The 22,491-nt window shown below is 35.4% G+C and overlaps 1 protein-coding gene and 1 long non-coding RNA gene across 4 annotated transcripts in view; both read right to left on the reverse strand.

Annotated features, from left to right (window-relative positions):
- neurl1aa (neuralized E3 ubiquitin protein ligase 1Aa) overlaps nt 1-22,491 on the reverse strand; it is a 127,359-nt gene that overhangs the window by 23,367 nt on the left and 81,501 nt on the right. For all 3 annotated transcript variants that reach the window (XM_021475292.3, XM_073947022.1, NM_001077558.2), the window contains exon 3: nt 18,049-18,370. In XM_021475292.3, coding sequence (XP_021330967.1) covers nt 18,049-18,370 — 322 coding nt within the window. The remainder of the gene's footprint in view (nt 1-18,048; nt 18,371-22,491) is intronic.
- LOC137495818 (uncharacterized) lies at nt 19,480-20,809 on the reverse strand. The gene is made up of 4 exons (XR_011015804.2): nt 20,681-20,809; nt 19,909-19,966; nt 19,730-19,793; nt 19,480-19,615 (listed from the first exon to the last, which is right to left on the reverse strand). It is a non-coding gene; the product is annotated as an uncharacterized lncRNA (long non-coding RNA).

A 22,491-nucleotide genomic window follows, 5' to 3' on the forward strand; every position in this document is an offset into this window, starting at 1 on the left:
GCAGCCGAAAACAATTGAATATGTCTGTAAAAAAAGCCACATTGTACAATGCAGTGATGTTATGTAGTTTTAAAATACAACATATTAACATGTTAATGTAGAAAAAGCCAATGTGGGAATTTTATAGAGCAAAAATACAACATATAGGCTCTTATATTGCTGTTGTCATCACTCATATACAGTATTGTAAGTCATATCTCTCCGGCCCCTGATTTGGGATGTTTTTCATGAACTGGCCCCCATGACAAACTAATTGAATAGCCCTGCTGTACAGTAATAGTTTGAATACTGTCTGTCTGTATGTAAGAATGAATAAGCATTCACGTTTTGTAGTTTTATTGTTTGTTTTTACAAGTTTGTACGTTTTATATTTAGTTTTTATGAAACCAGACAGTGATCATTAATTAATGGCAGCTTGAAGAAGCACATAAAAGTCTTTACTGTAGTAAGCAGAGCTCTTGACTGTAGTTGTCAATGGTGCTTTTATATAGTAAAGACACAAACCGTCTTTGTCAGTCTTGACAGGATGTCTAATAAAAATGGCTTAAAACTGTCAACTCTGACCATTCATCAACAGCCCCCTCAAAAGGAGATGTTAGAATGTCTGAAGGTTTGCTTACAGTTTCCATTTGATATCCTCCATTTTGGTAAACGCTAATTACAGAATTAATTGTTTTCAGTGTATTTGGTAGGGAGATGGGAAAAAGCAAGGGAGGGGCAAAGACGAGAACGTGCTCTTGCCAAGATGTCTGTGACCGGTGGCAGCTGCTGCCCCTCTAATTACCCTGCACCTGCTCAGCTGCTAGTCGCCGCTTTCCCTTTGTCTTATTGGCAGCTTTCACACAAGCCACAGCGATTCTGCAATGTGACTGGATGAAACCAGTTTGTAATCGCTTTGAAAATATAAATCTCTCTCTCTCTCTGTCAAAAAAAAAGACATGAATCAAGGCTTGTGCATTAATGTCTCACTTTAGAGATGGGACGCAGCTGCACTGACCGAAAGCAAATACCCAGTTTGATCGTGCTTTCTTTCTTTTTTTTTTATTTAGCACCAGGCTCCAGCACCTGTTGGGCTAAACACAAAAGGCAGTGGAAAATAAGCAGATGAGGTTTCTGAAAAAAAAGAGCCTGGATGGGACTGAAATGACCAAATATGGAAGTGGACCTTTCTCTGCTTTCGCTTCACTTTCGAGCACAGAATAAGGTTGTCCTTGTCATTTTTTTTTCTCTCGGATATTTGCTGTTACAATACAAATATATACTATTCTGTATATTTATAGCATTTTATTTTATTTGAAAGGAGTGGTCCACTATGATACCATATTTTAAACTTTGATGTGTAATGTGTGGACATAAAAAACATCTCTGAATGTAAGATGCTCAAACTTCTGCAAAGGGAGACATTGAGTATGTTTACATGGACACCAATAATTCGATTTTAATGTGATTAAGACAGTTCTCTGATTAAGAGTCTACCATGTAAACAGCAAAGTTTGATTAATTTTATTAGATTAAGGTCCTAATCAAACTAAAGGGAAATCAAATAAGACATGTGGAGTATGCCAATTTTAGTTGCATTATTGAAGTGCAGTACGGACATGTAAACACCTTAATCAAACTTTTAGCGTCATGTAGGACTTAGGACGAGTTTTGCGACAGGATATTCCACACCCACTCATACACTCTTTGGACCTACTGAGTCAGTGCAGACCACAGACACCTGCATTGTGAAATGAACAGTTTGTTTTTCCTCCATTCAGCGTGCGGTATAAACTTCTTATAAAACTACACTCTTCCAGCGGTTCATAGTTGCATCCAATATCTCGTTTGTCACGGGGTACATGCCTGAAATGTTCCTGAATGAAAGTGAAAGTGCCAAACTGTAGTTAAAGTCGACAAATTAAAAATGAAACACCCAAAATTACATGGAACTCTGGAGGAAATGTGGATAGCGTAGTGACACAATGATGTTAATCGAATTATGTGCTATAACATGTAAAAAAGGATCATGAAAGAAACATTCAAAATGCAACTCATCTAAACACCTTAATCTTATTATTGTCTTAATTAGTTTTATATAGAAATAGAAGGCAAATAATTTGATTACTGATGCCCATGTGAACATTAGTCATTGGCTTTTACAGAGTTAGCTTAGCAAATCCTACAGTGAACGAATTCGAGGACTACAAAAAATACATCCAGGCTAATGCGATTACAAACGTTCCATTCACGGCGCACACACCTTGCGCAGAAAAGGGGCGTGGCCACAGACGCGTTAGTAGAGAAAGGAAAATGCAGTCCAAATGCTGCTATTTCCATGGATCTTGTTCTGTTTCACTATTTGGCCTTTCAAGGGACGTGACACAAAGAGAGAAATTCATTTTTAATTATGCTCTAGATTATTATAAAAAAGAAAAAGCGCTCTGTGCAAAGCTTTTTGCAAAGGACAGCTTTTACAATTGCTCGCAGTTAAATTCTGGATTTAGCCTACGATAAAAGAAGAAGCTGTGGATTGTGAGCCACATCTTGTACGTACTTTTTAAATTAAAATTGATATCTTACATGCACAAGTTCTAGTGTTCATTGTAGGCTATGTTAGTGAGGACGTAAATGAGGATAAAAACAATAAGAAACGTGGTTTGTCACTAGCATTTATTGTTAACAATTTAGCTCATGACTGCCAACATTTGTGCCCAAATTTCTTGAGAACAGGAGGTGTGGGGGGCTTGGTTTGGTTTGGTGGTCTCTGAGTAACAAAGTTACTAGATGGATGGGCTGTAGGTGTATGTGGTGTTATCAACTGTACCATGTTTTTGGCTGGCGGCAATCAGATGCTAGACCAAAATTGATGACTTGGTGTGGGGATGAAATTACAGAAGTTTTCCGGGAGAAATAATGTAACGGGAGGGTGTAAGAAGCTGGGTGTAAAATATGAGAGACTCTTGGGAAAAACGGGATTTGGCAGGTATTATTTAGCTACAAATATATGTATGCGTTTTTCCCCTGTAAACATCCACAATCGTCACCAGCGACTGCAATGAATCTGTATGTGTCAGCATTCAGTGAGTTTTACATTTGAAATAGTGGAGTATATATAGACAATCCAAGTCTCCCTGAGGTGCCGCCACCGCCCCTCTCACCAAAGAACAACAAAAAAAAAAACATACCATTCAGAAACATCTTGCAAGAGTCACATTTGCATAGGTTCAGCTGTGTCCCCTTCATTTTGTTTGTCTGACTTAAGCTCAAATTGACATTATTTACAGTCTATGGCAAGCCTTTTTCACATTTAAATCTTTGTTTTGAGTATCTGACAGACAGCATGCAAGAGAGGCAGGGTGTTTCCTGATGACGTGAAGCTGATCTGCCAATCACAACACATTAGCTGACTAATTACAGCCCTTTGAGGGTGGGCTTTTTAGGCAATATAGTCTGGCTGCAGATTTGCACTTGCACTATCAGGCTAGCACTCTCGGACTTACATGCTCAGGCAACTGCGCTTTCTCTGCAAGTGACCTCATTTACAATCGCCACCTGTTGCCGCTAGCATGAAAGTCCTTCAGTAATTTAACTTAAGGATGTCCCTGAGGTGGAAAAATCTCTTAGGTAAGGTTAAGATTGTTGCAACATACTTCTTATCTGTCACCCTTACATAAGTGCCTTTTTTCTGGACCCGGCAATGCAAACGAACTGGAAACTTTCGGTTTATTTGTGTTGGTTGATGTCACAGGAGAGTGCAGGTGTCGATTGTAAATGACGTCACTTGCATAGGAAGCGTGGGTGCCTATAAGCAAGCAAGCCCGCTAGTGCAAGCCTGGAGGTGCAAGTGCAACTCTGCAGTCAGACCCTTCTTCTTATAGGAGTTACCAGGAAATATGATGGTGGTTTCTATATTAGCTTTGTAAAATTAAGGTAATATATTTGAACAAATAACATGATTTTTTTTACAAATGAACACACATTGTTTTGCACCCCATAAATACAATCAAACCTTAAAAACCATTGCGGCCCACCCCTTTAAGCATCTGTCTCAAAAAGCCCATGATTCTATCCTAGTTTGTTACAGTAGATGTTCAACATAACCCAAAGATTTGATGTGGGAAGAGAGCGTGGGGCCCACAGGGAAGTGTGATGCTGATACATATGGTACTTGTACAGTTAGTGTGTGTGTGTGTTTGAGGGAAACAGTAGGGGGAGACAGGAGAGGTTTCATTACAGAGAGCTGGCTCTATGCCATGCTTGGCTGTTGGGTCTCTTTGTTTGGAAGAATGGCCACACAGGCAACACGTGGACCCATTGACAAATGATCTCTGGGTCACAAACCTCCTTCCCTGAGGTCATTTCTCACTTTCTCTCTCTGAAGCACACACGTACATGGCCAAAAACACCCAGAAAGCCACAAAAGAGCCTCTGTGGGACTCATTTCCAAATCGTAGGCAGGCAAAGCAAGGTTTAAAATGGGATTCAAGCCAATGAATTTTACTTTTTAGGTTATTTGGAAAAGACAAGTGCACTAAAAATGTATAAAAATCCCTGCATCCCTAGCCTACACAATAAATGCATGTGTTTGATGTCAGCGTTTTTACACAGACAATAATAATAATAATAATAATAATAATAATAATAATATATATATATATATATATATATATATATATATATATATATATATATATATATATATATATATATGTATATGAATATATATATATGTATTTTTATATATATATATATATATATATATATATATATATATATATATATATATATATATATATATATATATATACACACACACACACACACACACACACACATATATATATATTTTTTTTACCTTAATATGTGATTTTTATATTTGATTATTTTTATGCCTCCAAGACAAAAACAGCATAAAATCTGTCATCATTTTGTTTAAACTGTGTACAGGATCACTTTTCACAATCAAATTGAATACTCTTATGGTTGTCCTTTACTGAAACAAGCACATCCCATTTTTGGGGAGATTCTGAAAGTTACAATAACCACTTGAAATCACAAAAGATGTGAGACTAGGCTGTAAACTGTGAACCCATTATGTTTTTTCCCCATCATGTTTAGTTTACGTCTCCTTACAGTAACAGCCTTAACAATCTGATGCTTTTCTAATTTGTATTAATTTCCCCATCTGGAGGCATACAAAAAAATGACACCAAAACTCTGACCCTAGAAACACGAGAAGGTCTATCTAGTCCTAAATGTGTGGATGTTTATCTAACAGTCTATAAACTGATGTTTGCCCATAACTCCCTCAAAGAGGCCCTGAAGTGCTCTGCCTATATATAAGACAGCCACACCTTATCTCAGCAGCACTGTCCATGTTTGGATGTCCCAAGGCCTTGGCACGAGGAAAATGAAGGAAAAGAGGAGTTCTAAGTTTGGAGAAGGGATATAAGGACACTTAATGGCAGGAAAAGGAAGGTGTTCTGTTTTGGGATGGGTCACGCTACACTTTCCCGCCACCTTGAGCACTCTTCCCAGAACATCCTGTGTTGGTTCAAGCTCTTAAAAACAGAATCTGACCCCCATGACAAGCACTTCATTATTATTATTTTTCTTTTCTTCTGCTTGTACATGAAACACTGTAAAAAAGCCAAATGGTACAACATCTGTTGTTCTAATTTCTTTCATTTGTTCCACCCCAAAGCAGCCGGCCAGCCAAACAAATGCAATTACTACTGTTAATACCCATTATGTGAGCTAGCACAGAAACAAGCCATCAGTCTTGCTAATTCACTCTTTCTGGCTGAACTGTTTAAACAGTCCATATTTAAGATATTGCTTTTGGAAGATTATGCTTTCAGCATGGGACTTTCAATTAGGAATATTTGTCTGGAATGGCTAACCATAGCCAAGTCAAACTTGCATGTCAATCAATTAAATCCCGGGAATGGGTGTAATCGAGTCATTTCTTAATTAACATTGCAGAAGTGGTCTACAGTTGAAATCAGAATTATTAGCCCCCCTTTAATTATTCTTTTTTTTATATTTCCAAAATGATGTTTAACAGAGCAAGAAATGTTTACAGTATGTCTGATAATATTTTTACTTCTGGAGAAAGTCTTATTTGTTTTATTTCAGCTAGAATAAAAGCAGGTTTTAATTTTTTTAAACCTGTTTTAAGGGCAAAATTATTAGCCCCTTTAAGCTATATTTTTTTCGATTATCTACAGAACAAACCATCGTTATACAATAACTTGCCTAATTACCCTAACCTGCCTAGTTAACCTAATTAACATAGTTAAGCCTTTAAATGTCAAATTTAAATTTTAGTCAAATATTATTTACTGTCATCACTACAGAGATAAAATAAATATTTATTAAAAAATGAGTTATTAAAACTATTATGTTTAAAAATGTGTTGGAAAACTTTTCACTCCGTGAAACAGAAATTGGGGAGAAAAATAAACAGGGGGCTAATAATTCTGACTTCAACAGAATTAAAACTCACTAATTTTGCTTTGAGAGTAAATATTTTGATCAAGAAAAATAAGTAATTATCTACCTTCCCTAGAATTTGAGAGATTAATAACAGTGTAGTAAACTTTTCTTTTAGTGAGGCTCTTTTTGGCACCACACAGGTCTAGTTTAGCCTGCTATCCAGATGCTATGCTCTTTCTACAAAGTCCAGATGTTTGACAAGCTATTTGAAATCCCATTAGGATCTGCTCTGGAGGTGCATATGGAGTGTTTACATTTGCTAGATTGACAGGAAACTGGAAATGTAAGGCCTTTTAAGCTAAACAATAGAATTGCGAAATGACCTCTGACAACTTGACTCGTTATGGGTATCCCATAAAATTCTTGTAAGTTTCCAAATCGGAAAATTTCCCAGATCAATGTCCTGTGAAAACTTTCTGGAAATTTTCGGGAAAATGTCTGCCCCTTTGCGACCTAATACTTAACACAAAATTAAGTGGTTTATTTATAAACTCATTTCGAGAGGATCACATGCTTATGATTGTACACATCTTGTCCCACATTAGCCTACGATCATTTCACCTATCATATGATTCCTAACTCATCATAAATAACCAGAGTTTCTTATCTCAGTATCTTGGTCTTAAAGAACCCTCCGACCCACCCTACTCCCCCTCCATTCTAGATGGGTGACACGGTGGCCCAGTGATTAGCACTGTTGCCTTACAGCAATAATGTCTCTGGGTAAAGTGCCTACTAAACCAGTCAACATTTCTGTGTGGAGAAATAAGTTGGGGGAGTTCATTAAGATCTACCTGAGCTCAAACTCCTCTCTCGCCCTGCTAATGGGAGGGAGCCCAGGGCTCGAGCATCTTTTAAGCTCAGAGCTCTCTCCTGGGATAGTATACCAAACAAGCTTATTATCAATCATCAGAACTCTTGAGAAGAGACAAATACAAAACAACAGTTTAAACTAAGAACGGCCCTTAGTGTCTTTATATCAGCATTTACATGACCAAAACAGGTGCAAGTCGAAAATAATATGAACATTGTCTCCATGTAAACAACAGTGCAAACATTTGTCACTTTATGTGTTTATACCATTGGGATGAGCTTGTACAGCATTTGACAACTAAAATGATAAAAGCAGAGCACTGGATTGTATGTGTGAAGATGAGAAAAAGTAAACTGTACTTTACACTGACATTAGTCATGCTTCCATCCATAGATGCAAATTAAATATATTCACAAAACTGGAACATCGCATAAAACACTTTAAAACACATCGTTATAAAACATAAAACACACCGTTTCCATCTAGTGAGTCCAAAAGAAACAAAATTGTCACTTTCTGATATTTGAACTGGCGTAAAATATTAAAAGAAAAATGAAAGGTGTTGCATAAGGAGAAGACCTTTTTTATACAGTATATAACTTATTTGCGTCGTCATGTAGACGAAAAGCAATGTTACACAAAAAAGTTTCCATCAAGGATGGTCATCACTTTATTCTCATATACAAAACTTAAAAATGTTTGGAACTCATCATCCACCCAAACATACCTGTCACTTTCTGATATTTTTGCTATCACATGATCTGTTGAAGCAAAATCACATGACTTTTTTGATGCGTATATGCTGGAATTTATTCAGTAAATGCTTTTTCATCACATTTTTTCTCTTGTCGGATAAAACGTTTATCCTTTTCAGTTGTGTGCATAATTTCAAAATATTCTAAAATGCACATAAACTTAGGTGGATGGAAACGTAGCTATTGTCACGTTTTTCCGTCATGTAAAATGTAAAAATAATAATAATAATTTTCTGTAATTTCTGTAAATCTGTGTAAATTGTTTTAATAGAAATGTCATCTCATGAATAAAAGGATTCTGGCCTACATTATGGAAAGTTGCCACTACAAAATCCCTCTAAATACCCCACCAAGAAAAAAAAGGTCTGCATTTCTTTACTCCTAATGTGGCTATAGTTAACACACTCAATGCATTTTTCTAACACATCCCATAATTTCTAAAATATCAACCTCTTCTACATGGTTGATATGTTGGTTTATGGTAAAAGTACCAGAATTAATAAATATACTAAGAAAAATCTGAAATTATGAAGTGAAAGACCAATTTATTTGAAAAAATAATAAAAATAAAACATTTCTAAATACTAAATCATCTTCATTTTTTGAAGTATGCCATAAAATATTTCAGATTTCTCATTTTCAGATTGTTTTTATGATAAAACCAAAATCAAGTGTAGTAGTGCAACAGGATTATGTTTGTTTGATTTTTTTTGTAAACCAACAAAGCTGTGTGTAAAGCATTATTTAAAACACTCATTCTCTAAAATATTTTGACAGTCATTTTTTAAAGCAGTGAAAACATGAGCAACCATTTGGTAGAGCAGCATCAAGGGGTTAAAAGATTTGTATATGTGTATGTGTGTGTATTTATATATATATATATATATATATATATATATATATATATATATATATATATATATATATATATATATATATATATATATTTATTTATTTTTACTTTTTTATTTGCCAAATGGTGCTTCCCAAAACATTAGTCCACCAGCTTTTGCTGCATTTAGCTTATCCAGCATATTAGAAGAAGAAGATTGTTGAGGGCTAGGTTATTTATTAAACAGTGTTCCAGCGTCATTACATTTCTAAACGCCTCCAGGGATGATTTAATTTCACTATTATATTCTGAAACTCTGAAAACTACACCACTCAGCCAGGGTTCAAGGTCCAGCACGACTTTAATCACATGCCAGAAAGAAACCCGCAAGACTGTCGCGGTATCACCTTTTTTAGCCGCAGAGGCGATAAAGAGAGCTGAGGAGTGGATTTTTACAGCAAAAAAAAGGGAACTTAGACAGACAGGAGATCACAGTGTGTGAGTAGTTGCCTCTAAGGAAGGAATGAGTATTTACGTGCAGGAGGCTGAATTACTGCTCATGGCTATATTTTCCCTGTCAAAGTTTTATTACTGACAGGGGAGAATTTTAACACCATTCAGAAGCAAGGAGACAGTATGTCAGTGTCACCACTTATTTTAAACGATAAGCCTTCTCTTAAAAGGGCTATATTCAGATATGCGTGTTGTTAGTGACACCGGTGGCCATTGAGTGAACTACAGAAAGCATATTATTGATCATGCGTGCACTCATGCACATAAATCCCCTTGTTAAGCGGCTTCCGGGTGCAAGCGGTATATCAAAGTGAATGGGGAGACTCAACAAATAGTACTAATAAACAATTACAAAGCGATGTAATACTTTTGAAATTCCTGATCGCAATATATACAGTTGAAGTCAGAATTATCAGCCCCCCTGTTTACTTTTTCCCCCAATTTCTGTTTAATGGAGAGCAGATTTTTTCAACTCATTTCTGATCATAATAGTTTTAATAACTCATTTATAATAACTGATTTATTTTATCTTTGTCATAATGACAGTAAATGTTTGAATAGATATTTTTCAAGACATTTCTATACAGCTTAGAGTGACATTTAAAGGCTCAACTAGGTTAATTAGGTTAACTAGGCAGATTAGGTTAATTAGGCAAGTTATTGTACAATGATAGTTTGTTCAGTAGACAATCGAAAAAATATAAAGCTTGAAGGGGCTAATAATTTTGACCTTAAAATGGATTTTAAAAAATTCAAAACTGCTTTTATTCTAGCTGAAATAAAACAAATAATACTTCCTCCAGAAGAAAAAATATTATCAGGCATACTGTGAAAATTTCTTTGCTCTGTTAAATGAAGTTTCACAAACTAATTTCGAGAGGAGCATGTGATATGATTGACTGCAGCTGGCCACTCATCTACACTAGCCAATCAGATCGATCCAAACTCACTATAAATAACCTAGCTAAGATCTACACCCCTATCTTCGTTTTTCGAAGAAACCCCCCATCCACCCCTTCTCCTCCTTTCCTCTTTTGCCGAGGGGAGCTCTCGAGAACACCTGACCTCGTACTCCCCTCACATGCTTTATGGACCTGGCGGGAGCCCTGGGCTCAACTATCTCCGAGCTCAGGGTTCTCTCCCGGGACAGCATGCCAAACCTGCTAACTTGCTAACAAGTTGTCAAACAGTATCTAAGTGTGAACTCTTGAAACATCATTTGGGAAATATTTAAAAAAGACAAAAAATTTAAAGGGGGGGCTAATAATTCTGACTTCAACTGTATCTATGTTCTCCAACTAACGTTGCTCAACACTGTGATTAAATCATAAAGCAATTACAGTGATCTAAATCAAAAGCTTATGGGTGTTATGGAGGATTTATCAAACGTCAACTTGAGACTCCAATGGATGTGTGGCAACCGTAGCATCAACTTCATGCTGTTCAGTCTGGGTTTCAGCAATGCATGCACTCATACACACCAGCATAACAGGCATGTTATTTAGGTGGAGGGGTACTGGAAATGAGCTCAACCCTTACTGAAAGCTGTGCTGTAAAGAGTGGGTGTGTGCACTTGTGATTGTGGACAGTGTAATCATTTGTGTGTGTGTGTTTTAAACTCACAGGTGCATGAGAAAATTTCATCATGTATTTAAGCCCGAGGCACCCAAAACTTTTGTTTTACAAGATAAGAACGGCTGAAATTACAAGAAAGAATTTATGGCATCTGTACAAATGGGCCGTAGAACGTTCAAATTCATCTTCAAACATCATTCTGTAAATGGTTTACAAATGGTTCTAGCAATTTAGACCAGTTTTTCCATCCCTGATTAAAGATGTATTTATCTAGCACAAAAAAACAAAACAAAAATGTACTGGGAGTAGTTTAAATTGAAACTGCAAGTTCTCATAATGTAATTGTGAACTGTAATGGAACATTTCGTACTGAGACAGGACTCGCTTACAGATAGATATTCAACGAGACAAATGTAGGTCGGGACTTTTATCCATTGGTATTTTTATCCATGGAGAAAGGACCAGAATGAAGGCAGGCCCGATTGCATTAGATTGAAAAGGACGACCGCCTCCTGAAACACTGCTAGCAGCCTCTTTAATGCTTTTTATCTGGGACGTGGAGGCTGAAAGTCAAGTTCGCTCTTAATAACATCACTGTATTGTTTTATTATTAGTAATAATTGTTTGCTAAAATTTTTTACCGACCTTACCTTCAGTGCAGTATTTGAACAATAAATTCTACACTCACCGGCCACTTTATTAGGTACAACTGCACCCTAATGCAAATTTCTAATCAGCAAATCACATGGTAGCAACTCACTGATCAAGACGATCTGCTGCAGTTCAAACCGAGCATCAGAATGGGGAAGAAAAGGTGATTTAAGTTACTTTGAACATAGCATGGTTGTTGGTGCCAGATGGGCTGGTCTGACTTTTTCAGAAACTGCTGATCTACTGGGATTTTCCCACACAACCATCTCTAGGATTTACAGAGAATATCCAGTGAGCGGCAGTTCTTTTGGCATAAATGCCTTGTTGAGGTCAGAGGAGAATGGCCAGACTGGTTCGAGCTGAAAGAAAGGCAACAATAACTCAAATAATCACTTGTTTCAACCGAGGTATTCAGAAGAGCATCTCTGAACACACAACATGTCCAACCTTGAGGTGGATGGGCTACAGCAGCAGAAGACCACACCGGGTACCACTCCTGTCAGTTAAAAACAAGAAACCGAGGCTACAATTCACCAAAATTGGACAATGGAAGATTGTAAAAACGTTGCCTGGTTTGATGAGTCTCGATTTCTGCTGCTACATTTAGATGGTAGGGTCAGAATCTGCTGACAACAACATTAAAGCATGGACCTATCCTGCATTCTATCGATGGTTCAGGCTGGTGGTGGTGGTGTAATGGTGTAGGTGCCAATTTTCTTGGCACACTTTGGATCTATTAGTACCAATTGAGCATAGTGTCAACGCCACAGCCTACCCGAGTATTGTTGTTGACCATGTCTATCATTTATGACAACAGTGTATCCATCTCCTGATGGCTACATCCAGCAGGATAACGCGCCATGTCATAAAGCGCGAATCATCTCAGACTGCTTTCTTGAACATGACAATGAGTTCACTGTTCTCAAATGACCTCCACAGTCACCATATCTGAAACCAATAGAGCACCTTTGGGATGTGGTGGAACGGGTGAGTGGCATCATGAATGTGCAGCTGACAAATCTGCAGCAACTGTGTGATGCTATCATGTCAATATGGACCAAAATCTTTAAGGATTTCCAGCATTCTGTTGAATATATGCCAGGAAGAATTAAGGCAGTTCTGAAGGCAAAAGGGGGTCCAACCCGGTACAAGTAAGGTGTACCTAATAAAGTGGCCAGCTAGTGTATATATTATTATAAATTAAATATTAATTTAGAAATTGAACATTGCGTTTAAAATGGACAAAAAACTTCTTTTTTTCAAATGCATATAAATATATATGTCCCATTAAAGGATTCACAACAGAATCAAGAAAACATGAATTCAAATAAATACTAAATAGGGTCAGTTTCTGCTTCCTCAGGCTTTGTATACTGCCACTAACAAGCTCTTCCTTTCCGCATCCGGTAAATAAGGCCACTGCATGTCAGGCCAAGGGAAATGGAGTCTTAAATGTGATTGTTTGAGTTCTGGCATCAGCACTCCAGGAGCAACGTTTGATGGAAATACAGGAAGAGCTCTTTTGATCTTGCTCTGCAGGCGCTACGCACACTTACAAACCCTTCTGGGAAGAGAAAATGTTAAGTGCTGCGGGAAGGATATAAGCATTTCAAATAAGTAGTGTCCATTTTTTTATTTTTTTGCTCAAAATCTTGCAAAAAAAGAGGTTTATACATTATAGTACGCATTCAGCATCAGAATGTACTATGTATTGCTTAGGTTAATGATGTGAGTATGTTCTGTTGATTTTTCCTACCATGTCAGATTGTCCTAGCTCTCTTTCAAAAAGTACTGTAGGTAGCACATTTTGATGATGCAATATACTAACAATCACATTTTGCTACCAGTGTAAATATTAATGTGTGAAATGAAGCTGTAATATCGCCCTAATCCTTAACCCCAACCTCAGAACGATTCAAATACAGTGTTGGTAGCATAATCTGACGGGTAGGACGAAATGTCAGGACACTTGATCAATAGTGTGTTTTCATTTAGCACCATTAGTCTACAATATTGGAGCAAAGAACATAAACAATAAACAAAGAACCACTAAACTGAATGATAAACATTTTTGGGGGATTATTGCTACTGAAATCGATTAATTATGTAATGTTTTGGCCTTTACTAACTGCTTAGGAAAGAAATCATTTAGAGTACTATAGATCAGTGATCCCCAACATTTTTATCATCGCGGACAGATCAACACTTGATATTTTTACCATGGCCCGGAGATGGGGTGGAGGACTGTGTATGGGGTGGTGTACGTACTGTAGATTGCTAGGTGACATTCAACCAATTTTCTCAGAAGATGATAAGCTGACAAAACAAAGCTGCAACTCTGATACACATTTTATCTATGGAGAAAATTAAAAAGCACTGCCTTTTCACCTTCAGAATAAAACTTTCCAAAGACGTCTGCTTAGTACTTATTTTGCTAGCTTATAGGTCACATTTTGGCATGTAACTGAGAGAACATGGTCATTTTTCAAAATAAAACATTTTTCAAAATAAAAGATTGTTCAGACTCAAATAATAAATAGAAGGGAAATAATTATTGATTTCTTGTGTAGCCCAGTACCAATTGATCACAGTTCAATACTAGATTAAAGACCTATCTTTTTAGTAAACCACACAGTCAGTGCATCACTTAGCGGTATGATACATGAATGCTCCACGCAGGTTTCCTCATCTCGTTTATATACACTATGAACAGCAGCTACGCTAATTATTCACTTTATTTTCTATTTCCACCTGGGTATACTCATCCTAAGACCGCGCAATGCCACTGATTCGATCCAACCAGGGTAGAGATGATCCTGAAGGTTTCCATATCCCAGACCAGGCCGTATCCTGAGCAGCTACTGTGGTGGTCATGGAAGAGTGGAGAGCATCAGACTGACTCTTGTGACGCTCCAGGGGCTGATGAGTCTTCGCTGAGGTCCAGCTTTCAGCCTCCGGTACTTGGACTGCAACTCTGCACAAGACGTTCGTCCAGTGGAGAAATGGTCGTGCCCATCTGAGAGCCTGGTTCTCTCAAGGTTTTATTTATTTTTCTCTTCACTTCCGGCAATTGGTGAAGTTTTATTTGTTCTCTCGCCGCTGTCACCACTAGCTTGCATGATTCGAGAACTGTAGAGCTGCGCATCGATGGATTTGCTCTTCAGTGTTTGGACTCTCAGTAGTGAATATTAAACCACACTGAACTGAGCAAAACTGAACTGAACTTAAACTTTGGAAAATGAACTACACTGTTTCAATTTACTATGATCTTTTAGTGAAGCAGCTTTGACAAAATCTACATTGTAAAAGCGCTATACAAATAAAGGTGAATTGAATTGAATTGAATCCATGAACTGGTACCAGTATGTGGCCCGGGGGTAGGGGACCATTGCTATAGACCACCAACAAATAAAGAAGAAAAAAAGAAAAACTGTCTGAGGGACACAAGGTGTTTGTGGTTGGCAAAACAGGATTTCAAGTGAAATAATCTTGTTTATTCATGCCTGTTGTTGTAACTTCCGGTCAAATAGGTGAACTATTAAGCTAGTATCTTAATTAACATAGCTCATACCAATCATTAACCACTTTTTACATGAAGTTTTTTCAACATATTGCACCCTTTTTCTGCTCACTGTGTACTTCACATATTTGATTTGTTTTTATTTGATTTGATTTGATTTATTTTCGAACAAACTATCATAAAATGTCATTAACAAAAAGAAATACATATCAACATGGTCGAAAATGGAGCAGGATGAAGCATAAGCTTATTATTCTCGCACCCCATTACCACATACATCATTCGTTTCTTACTTAAACTTTTACTTATCTCTTCTTTTTACATGAAACATATTTAATCCTTTTGGCATCTTTGATAAATAATATGTTTGATTCCATTTGTACCTTTTCATTTTGTAACATATAGACCCAAAGAAAAAATAAAAATAAAACATAACATAAGATTAAACAATGATTTAAGGCAGATTTAGTCAGTATATATAGGCAGAACTGTATATCCAGTACCATGCAATACATGCTGTTGTTTACTTCAGAATATCTTCCCATGATATTACAATAGACTTATCATAATAATAACAATAAAACCGATAATCAATCTGTGCAATGAGTAATTCAATTCAATTTAATTCATGTTTATTTCTATAGCGATTTTACAATGTAGACTGTGTCAAAGCAGTTTAACATAGAAGTTCTAGTAAATTAAAACTGTGTCAGTCCAGAGTTTAGTTCAGTTCAGTGTGGTTTAAATTTCACTGCTGTAAGTCCAAACATTGAAGAGCAAATCCATCGATGCGTAGCAGCACAAGTCCCAACCAAGCAAGCCAATGGTGACATTTTTGATTAACATAGTATTTATTATTATTATTATTATTATTACTAGATTATTACTATTATTAGAACACATACATTACCCAAATACAAACTTTTATTTTGGACGCGATTATTCGCAATGAATCGTTTGACAGCACTAATTATAAGACATAATTTTAAGTCCACATCACCCATCCCTACTGCACACACTGACGAAATCCTGACGTGAATGCAAACCCTAACCACAAGCTGCTTTTTTGTGCAGTGTGAAATACATACTACACACACATGCGTTCTACGGTTTCAGCGAAGCAGTCGACCATCGAAGAACACGGGTTCATTGGTGCATGTCGGCACTGTCTCTCATGAGTCAAAGGTACAGATAAAGTTACTCGCACACGTAACGAAACACATCCCGCACTGTGAACAGATAGCAGACAGAGAGGCTGCCGTCAATTGCCACAGTGCTCAATTAGGATAAATGGAGCTATCTCTGGCGTATGTGACCTGGTTCTATAATTAACCCTAGGGGATGACAGCATTAAAGCCTGCTGCATGTATGCGTGTGAGATGTGAATGTCTCGCCTCTTACCGCCAAACCCCCTCTTCATGCACAAACACCCGTACACACTGCGCTACATCAAAGCATGGCGTATGGTATGTTCTGCTCATGACAGTGTTGACTCTGATTATACACAGCGATACATCTACACCAATAACTCAGGTTCGGGCTCTCTGACTTACTGTGTTTAGAAAAAGAGCTATTCTTGATAATATTTTTTCTTCTGGAGAAAGTCTTATTAGTTTTATTTTGGCTTAAATAAAAGCAGTTTTAAATTTTTTAAACACCATTTTGCTAAATTATTAGCCCCTTTAAGCTATTTTTTATAGATAGTGTACAGAACAAACCATCGTTATACAATAACTTGCATAATTACCCTAACCTGCCTAGCTAACCTAATCAACCTAGTTAAGCCTTTAAATGTCACTTTAAGCTGTATAGAAGTGTCTTGAAAAAAAAAAAATCTAGTTAAATATTTACTGTCATCATGGCAAAGATAAAATAAATCAGTTATTAGAAATAATTTATTAAAACTGTTATGTTTAGAAATGGGTTAGATACATCTTCTCTCTGTTAAACAGAACTTTGGGAAAAAAACAGGTGGGCTAGTAATTCTGACTTCAACTATATATATATATATATATATATATATATATATATATATATATATATATATATATATATATATATATATATATATATATATAGTATAAAATATAAGTATTTATAGCTACAGTGCTTAGCATATATAAGTATGTATATGATATATATATATATATATATATATATATATATATATATATATATATATATATATATATATATATATATATATATATATATATATATATATATGATTAGTCAGTACTGAGGCCAAATCTGGAGCTTATCAAATAAAATAATTTACGATACAGTCCAAAAACTATTAAAAATATTAAAATAGAAAAATATATATTAAATACAAATTTTAAAAAGAGAAAAAAACAAGAGAAATTTTGTAATTAATTGTAATTATTTTGTTGTTGCAATATTTAGCTTAAATTTAATTGTATTATCTTTCAATTTCTAAATATGTTTGCCGACTAAAATATTATTTTAATAAATATATCTGTTTAATAAATATGTTTTGTTTAACTGCACCAAAGTACACAGCCTATGTTCACAAAGAAATGGAGAAAAATATTAATTTGCATATATTTGAATATATATTTATATTCAAAAAGGTTCATTGTAGTAAATGTAATAAAGAGAGTGTGAAGCTGGACCAATGCAGTGGAAACTGCACTCTGACACAGCCTACAGCAAAACGTAAGTGTGAAATATTCATAAATGACCTTTTACATCAAAAATTATTTACAGTACGATTTTTTTTTTACAAATCTTAGAAAAAAAACATTTGTGTACCTGATTATCTTAGGACTAACTTTTTTTTCATCAAATTTTTAGTTGCTGCAGAGTATTTAGTTTTACGCTCTGTCAGAGCAGAACATTTAGACCTGGCTTGAACTGGCTTAATCTTTGCAGCTATTTTCCTTACCCAGCAATTGCACTCCTCTGGTCAGACCGTAGACATCAATGAGGGCCCACAATGGCTCGGTGGTCCGAACGCCACTGAAGAACAGCATGGGACTGGAATCATTGATGCGGTAAAATACTCTTCCCTTCTTATCCACCCAGAAGGAAATGAGGTTTCCTTCATTTGCAAACTCCTCTGGTAGGGCCTTAGCCCAGAATCCACTCTGGGATACCAGGTCAGGGCAGGCGTATTTGGGCAGGCTGTCAGGGTTGATTCGAGATGGATCTTTAGAAGTGAAACCCAGGCGCAGAGCACCACTCCAGCAGCACTGCTTTTTAGTGATCTAAAGACAGAAAAAATGAATCTGTTATCATTATGACATACAGTGAGGCAGAGTTCATGGGTCATAGAAATATTCTCTCTCTGAGAAAAAAAAGTAACTTCAGGGATACAACAGTTTATCACTGGGGTAATAGCCATAAAGGGACATCTTTATATCATTGTTACCCTCTACACTCAAAAAAATGATATGTTGGCGTTAATTAACTTTTTTTTGTCCACTGGTTCCACGTAACCGAGTTAAGTTACCTTTAAGAAAGAATATTAATTTTAGTGAACTTAAGTTAGTTACATAAAGGTAATGTGATGTTGTTTAGTTCAATCAACGTAACATTTATAATTTAGCTTTAATCAATGTAGTTATTTAAGTTCAATTATTCTAAAATTGATATTGTTATGTTTAACCAAATAAAAAAACTGTTTCCGTTTCATTGAGTTTATTCAATGGCATTTTTACAATTTTACACATTTCCAGCAATCAAATGATTATCAAAATCTAAAAATTGTCTTTATCTGTATCTTTACTTATTACAATAATTTTAAATATTAATACTATTAAAATAATAGTAATACAAGTATAAAGTAAATTAAAAACAATAAATTATTTACAAAAATATGCTTACAAAAGCACCATAAAATACACTTTTCAAAATGATACTTTTCATACATTACAACAAAACATTCAAAAATAATATTCTGCCTTCAAATGATTCATAAAAATATACTTAGAAAAATTAAGTCTTCTTTTGTAAACTGTACTGTACCTTCTTTACACTGATAAAGCAGATAACACTTCAGTCGTTCAAAGAAAGATTAACATTTTAAAGCAAAGTAACATGATCAGCACTAAACCATAAATTAAACCAACCATCACAGAACATGCAATAGCTACACACATTTATCTCTGACATTTGCACCATTTCTGCACATTTGCACCAGACACTTTCTTACAACCACTCCTTATATCTAAAAAAACAAACACAAAAAATAAAAAACAACAACATTGTGCATGAAGTCTGCTTCACACAGGTGAGTGGGCTTGACAAACCACATGTAAAAGCATTCTTAATTCTTAACATTCGTTGTATAATTAGCACATCTTGGGTGTATTGCCTCTTCTTGTTGATTTGCTGAATGTCTCCTCAATTGTAAGGTTCTTCAAAAAAGTCTGCTAAATGTTAATGTAACTACTGTAGATTCATAAGGTGGTGTTGCACATCAAGGTGTGTGCTTCATCATGCCCAGCATCCTAAAAATGTCAGATAAAAAAATTCAACATTTACCAACAGATCAAAGGTGAAAGGAGGAGTTGGTTTAAGACGAAAATACAAAATGTAAAAAAAAAAAAATGTAAATAGCTTACCATGTACTCCCTAACTTAGGGGCTTTGAGGATGCATTCACACCTTTTTTTCCACTGGTGATGTTCTAAATGACATGAAGTGACAATTAGTAATTTACTAAATAATTAGTAGTTAAAATTACTAGTAATTTTTACTGTACATCATTTTAATGTGTGTATAGGGATCTAAAGACATAGTACCTGAATGATCCACAGTCTCCTCAGCCAGATATGGGACTTTAGAGGTTGAGCTGTAAACCTGTGAGGGAGAAAATAGATGTGAGTGAGCAAAGATTTAAAATAATAAAATATAATAATATAAATATATACAATTTAGAATAATATATTTATAATAAAATTGAAAAAAAAAACCACTGCAAACTACTAAACTTAAAAGTTTAAATGTGTTAGATAACCAGACAAATAAGCTTACATTAAATATGTCATCATGCAAGATGTCATCCTATTTAAGTGTCACATATGCTTGTCAAGATTTTTTTTTTATTTTAAGTTAACAGGCTTGTATAATAAAAATGTGCCAACACCACCTTTTAATTAATATTATGTAAGTCATCAAAACTGGCATTCAAACTTGACAAACTGCTTGATACTCATTTAAAATAGAGACTATCAAATCAAATCAAAAATCAAATCCCTTTTATTGTCACATTATCAGCAGCACGTGTGCTATGATAAGTGAAAAAGCTTAGACTATTCTAACATGACTATTCCTTACTACCAACGTCTGCAACTTTATTTTGGGGGAGTTAATATACACAAAGTATAAAATTTCACAGGAATGCAAAAAAACTACAAATTTATTTGTCATTAATGTGAAAAAACTCAGGGAATATGGCAATTTCACAACAATACTATACACAAACACAACAGAGTATAACAAGGGAGTACATTAATGACTCAAATGTTGTCACAGCCTCAATATAAATACATAAAAAGTAAAAAAAAATCTCACCTGTGTGTCCACATTGGTGAAAGCTTTGTGCACGTTCTCAATTTGTACTGTAATCTTCATCTTTTGATTCCCATAATATGGCGCCGAGCTGAGAGTGATCGTTGTGGTTTGAATCTTCTTACTTCCTGTGTTGTTTTGAAACTGCGCATGTGCAGATATTACTCCATCTATTGACCAAAATGCAGTACTGCAGAAGCAACACAACTCCCTTTCATTCATGTTAATTAAGCGAGCTGTATAAATATGAAAACTTACTTTTTCAAATTTTTTCCAACACAACACTTTTATTTTTAGTACACAAACATAAGTGAATTGTTTCATTTAAACATAGTTAAATTCTTTGGACCAACTACAGCCAAAATTCATTTTTTTGAGTGTAAAAGGATAATAATAGTACCTTACGGCAACATATCTCTTTTTGAAAAAAGTACAAAAGCTGGCTGTAGCAAAGTTTGTTCGTAGGGTGGGAAGAAGAAGACAGGGTCGGCGATATAAGGTGAGTAATTGTTTTTAGTTTTAAAGTAATCACACAACACGTGTAGCTGTGAGTGTGTGTGTGTGTGTGTGTGTGTGTGTGTGAACTCTTTTCCCGGCTGCTCCTTCTCTTCTCCTTAAGAAGGGTGTCTCTTTGGCCCAATCACTAGAATAAACAGGTGTTATTTATTTTTTCTGAATGGCCCGCTGACTAGCCGCCGGGCTCTGAGCATGCTTTGTATGTTATTTACCCCTGAATATGCACATCAATGTTACATATTAATAGCATTTTAATTACCCTATGAAAAGGTATTATTGGAAGTAGTGGTGTAACGAATTACAGATCTCATGGCACGGATCACATTATGGTTTTTTAGTCACGGATCAGACCATTTTTCGGATCAGCCAAAAAGGGAAGGAGACAAATGTCATTTGCTTTCCATTTATTACAAAAACAGTTCTGCAAGACACTTTTGGTTTTAACAAAACAAAAGAACTGAGAACCTGTAATTTTATTAAAAATAAAATGAAGAAATAATCAGCTGAGAAAAAATAAATTGTAAAATATTTAGAAATGTGACAAATTCACTGTTACTACTGTTGCTGATAACGCTAAACCTATAAATCTAACATTATAATTTTTACAACCCATATTTATTATGTCTCATTTTCAATAAATGATTCAGTTATTCAGTTAACTCCATGTTTCATTGCTAGATGTATCATTTAAAAAAAATATTCAGTGGCATATTTTTGATGGCTGGTTGTTTTGATGGCCACCTATTGGTTAAATAATGTAATTGCTGTCTATGATTAAAATTTTTGAGCATTGTTAAATGCATATGATGGTGAATTTAATTTTTACCATAAACATTAGTGGATTTATCTAAACTGTAACCTGTTCTATTAGACTCTTTGTAACTTCCTAACTAACTCAAAAGACTAAAGACTGAATCTCTTTCTTGATTTTTGCGTTTTTCAAACACAGATTTGAATGCAGCGATTCGAATGATTAATAAACATATGCAAATCACCATCATTTATAATTTAAGTTGCGTGGGTGTTGAGATCCCGATCTTTTATGATTAATCGTGCAGCTTACACTGAATGCATTAATGCAGGCAAAACAAGTAGTGACAGAAAACACCTTTAATAACCTAAGAAACCCACAACATCCTGAGTAACCTACCACAACTTCCTGCGTCATCATTATATTTTACAGGAAAGCCTAAATGCTGTCATACGAGTGATTTGAATGACGTGAGAGGCGATCTCTCTGTGATGGTTATAAATTTAGAATTAATCTACTGGTAAAAAAAAAATGTATTAATCCGCGG

This window comes from Danio rerio, chromosome 1 (genome assembly GCF_049306965.1).
Source record: "Danio rerio strain Tuebingen ecotype United States chromosome 1, GRCz12tu, whole genome shotgun sequence".
Classification (NCBI taxonomy): Eukaryota; Metazoa; Chordata; class Actinopteri; order Cypriniformes; family Danionidae; genus Danio; species Danio rerio.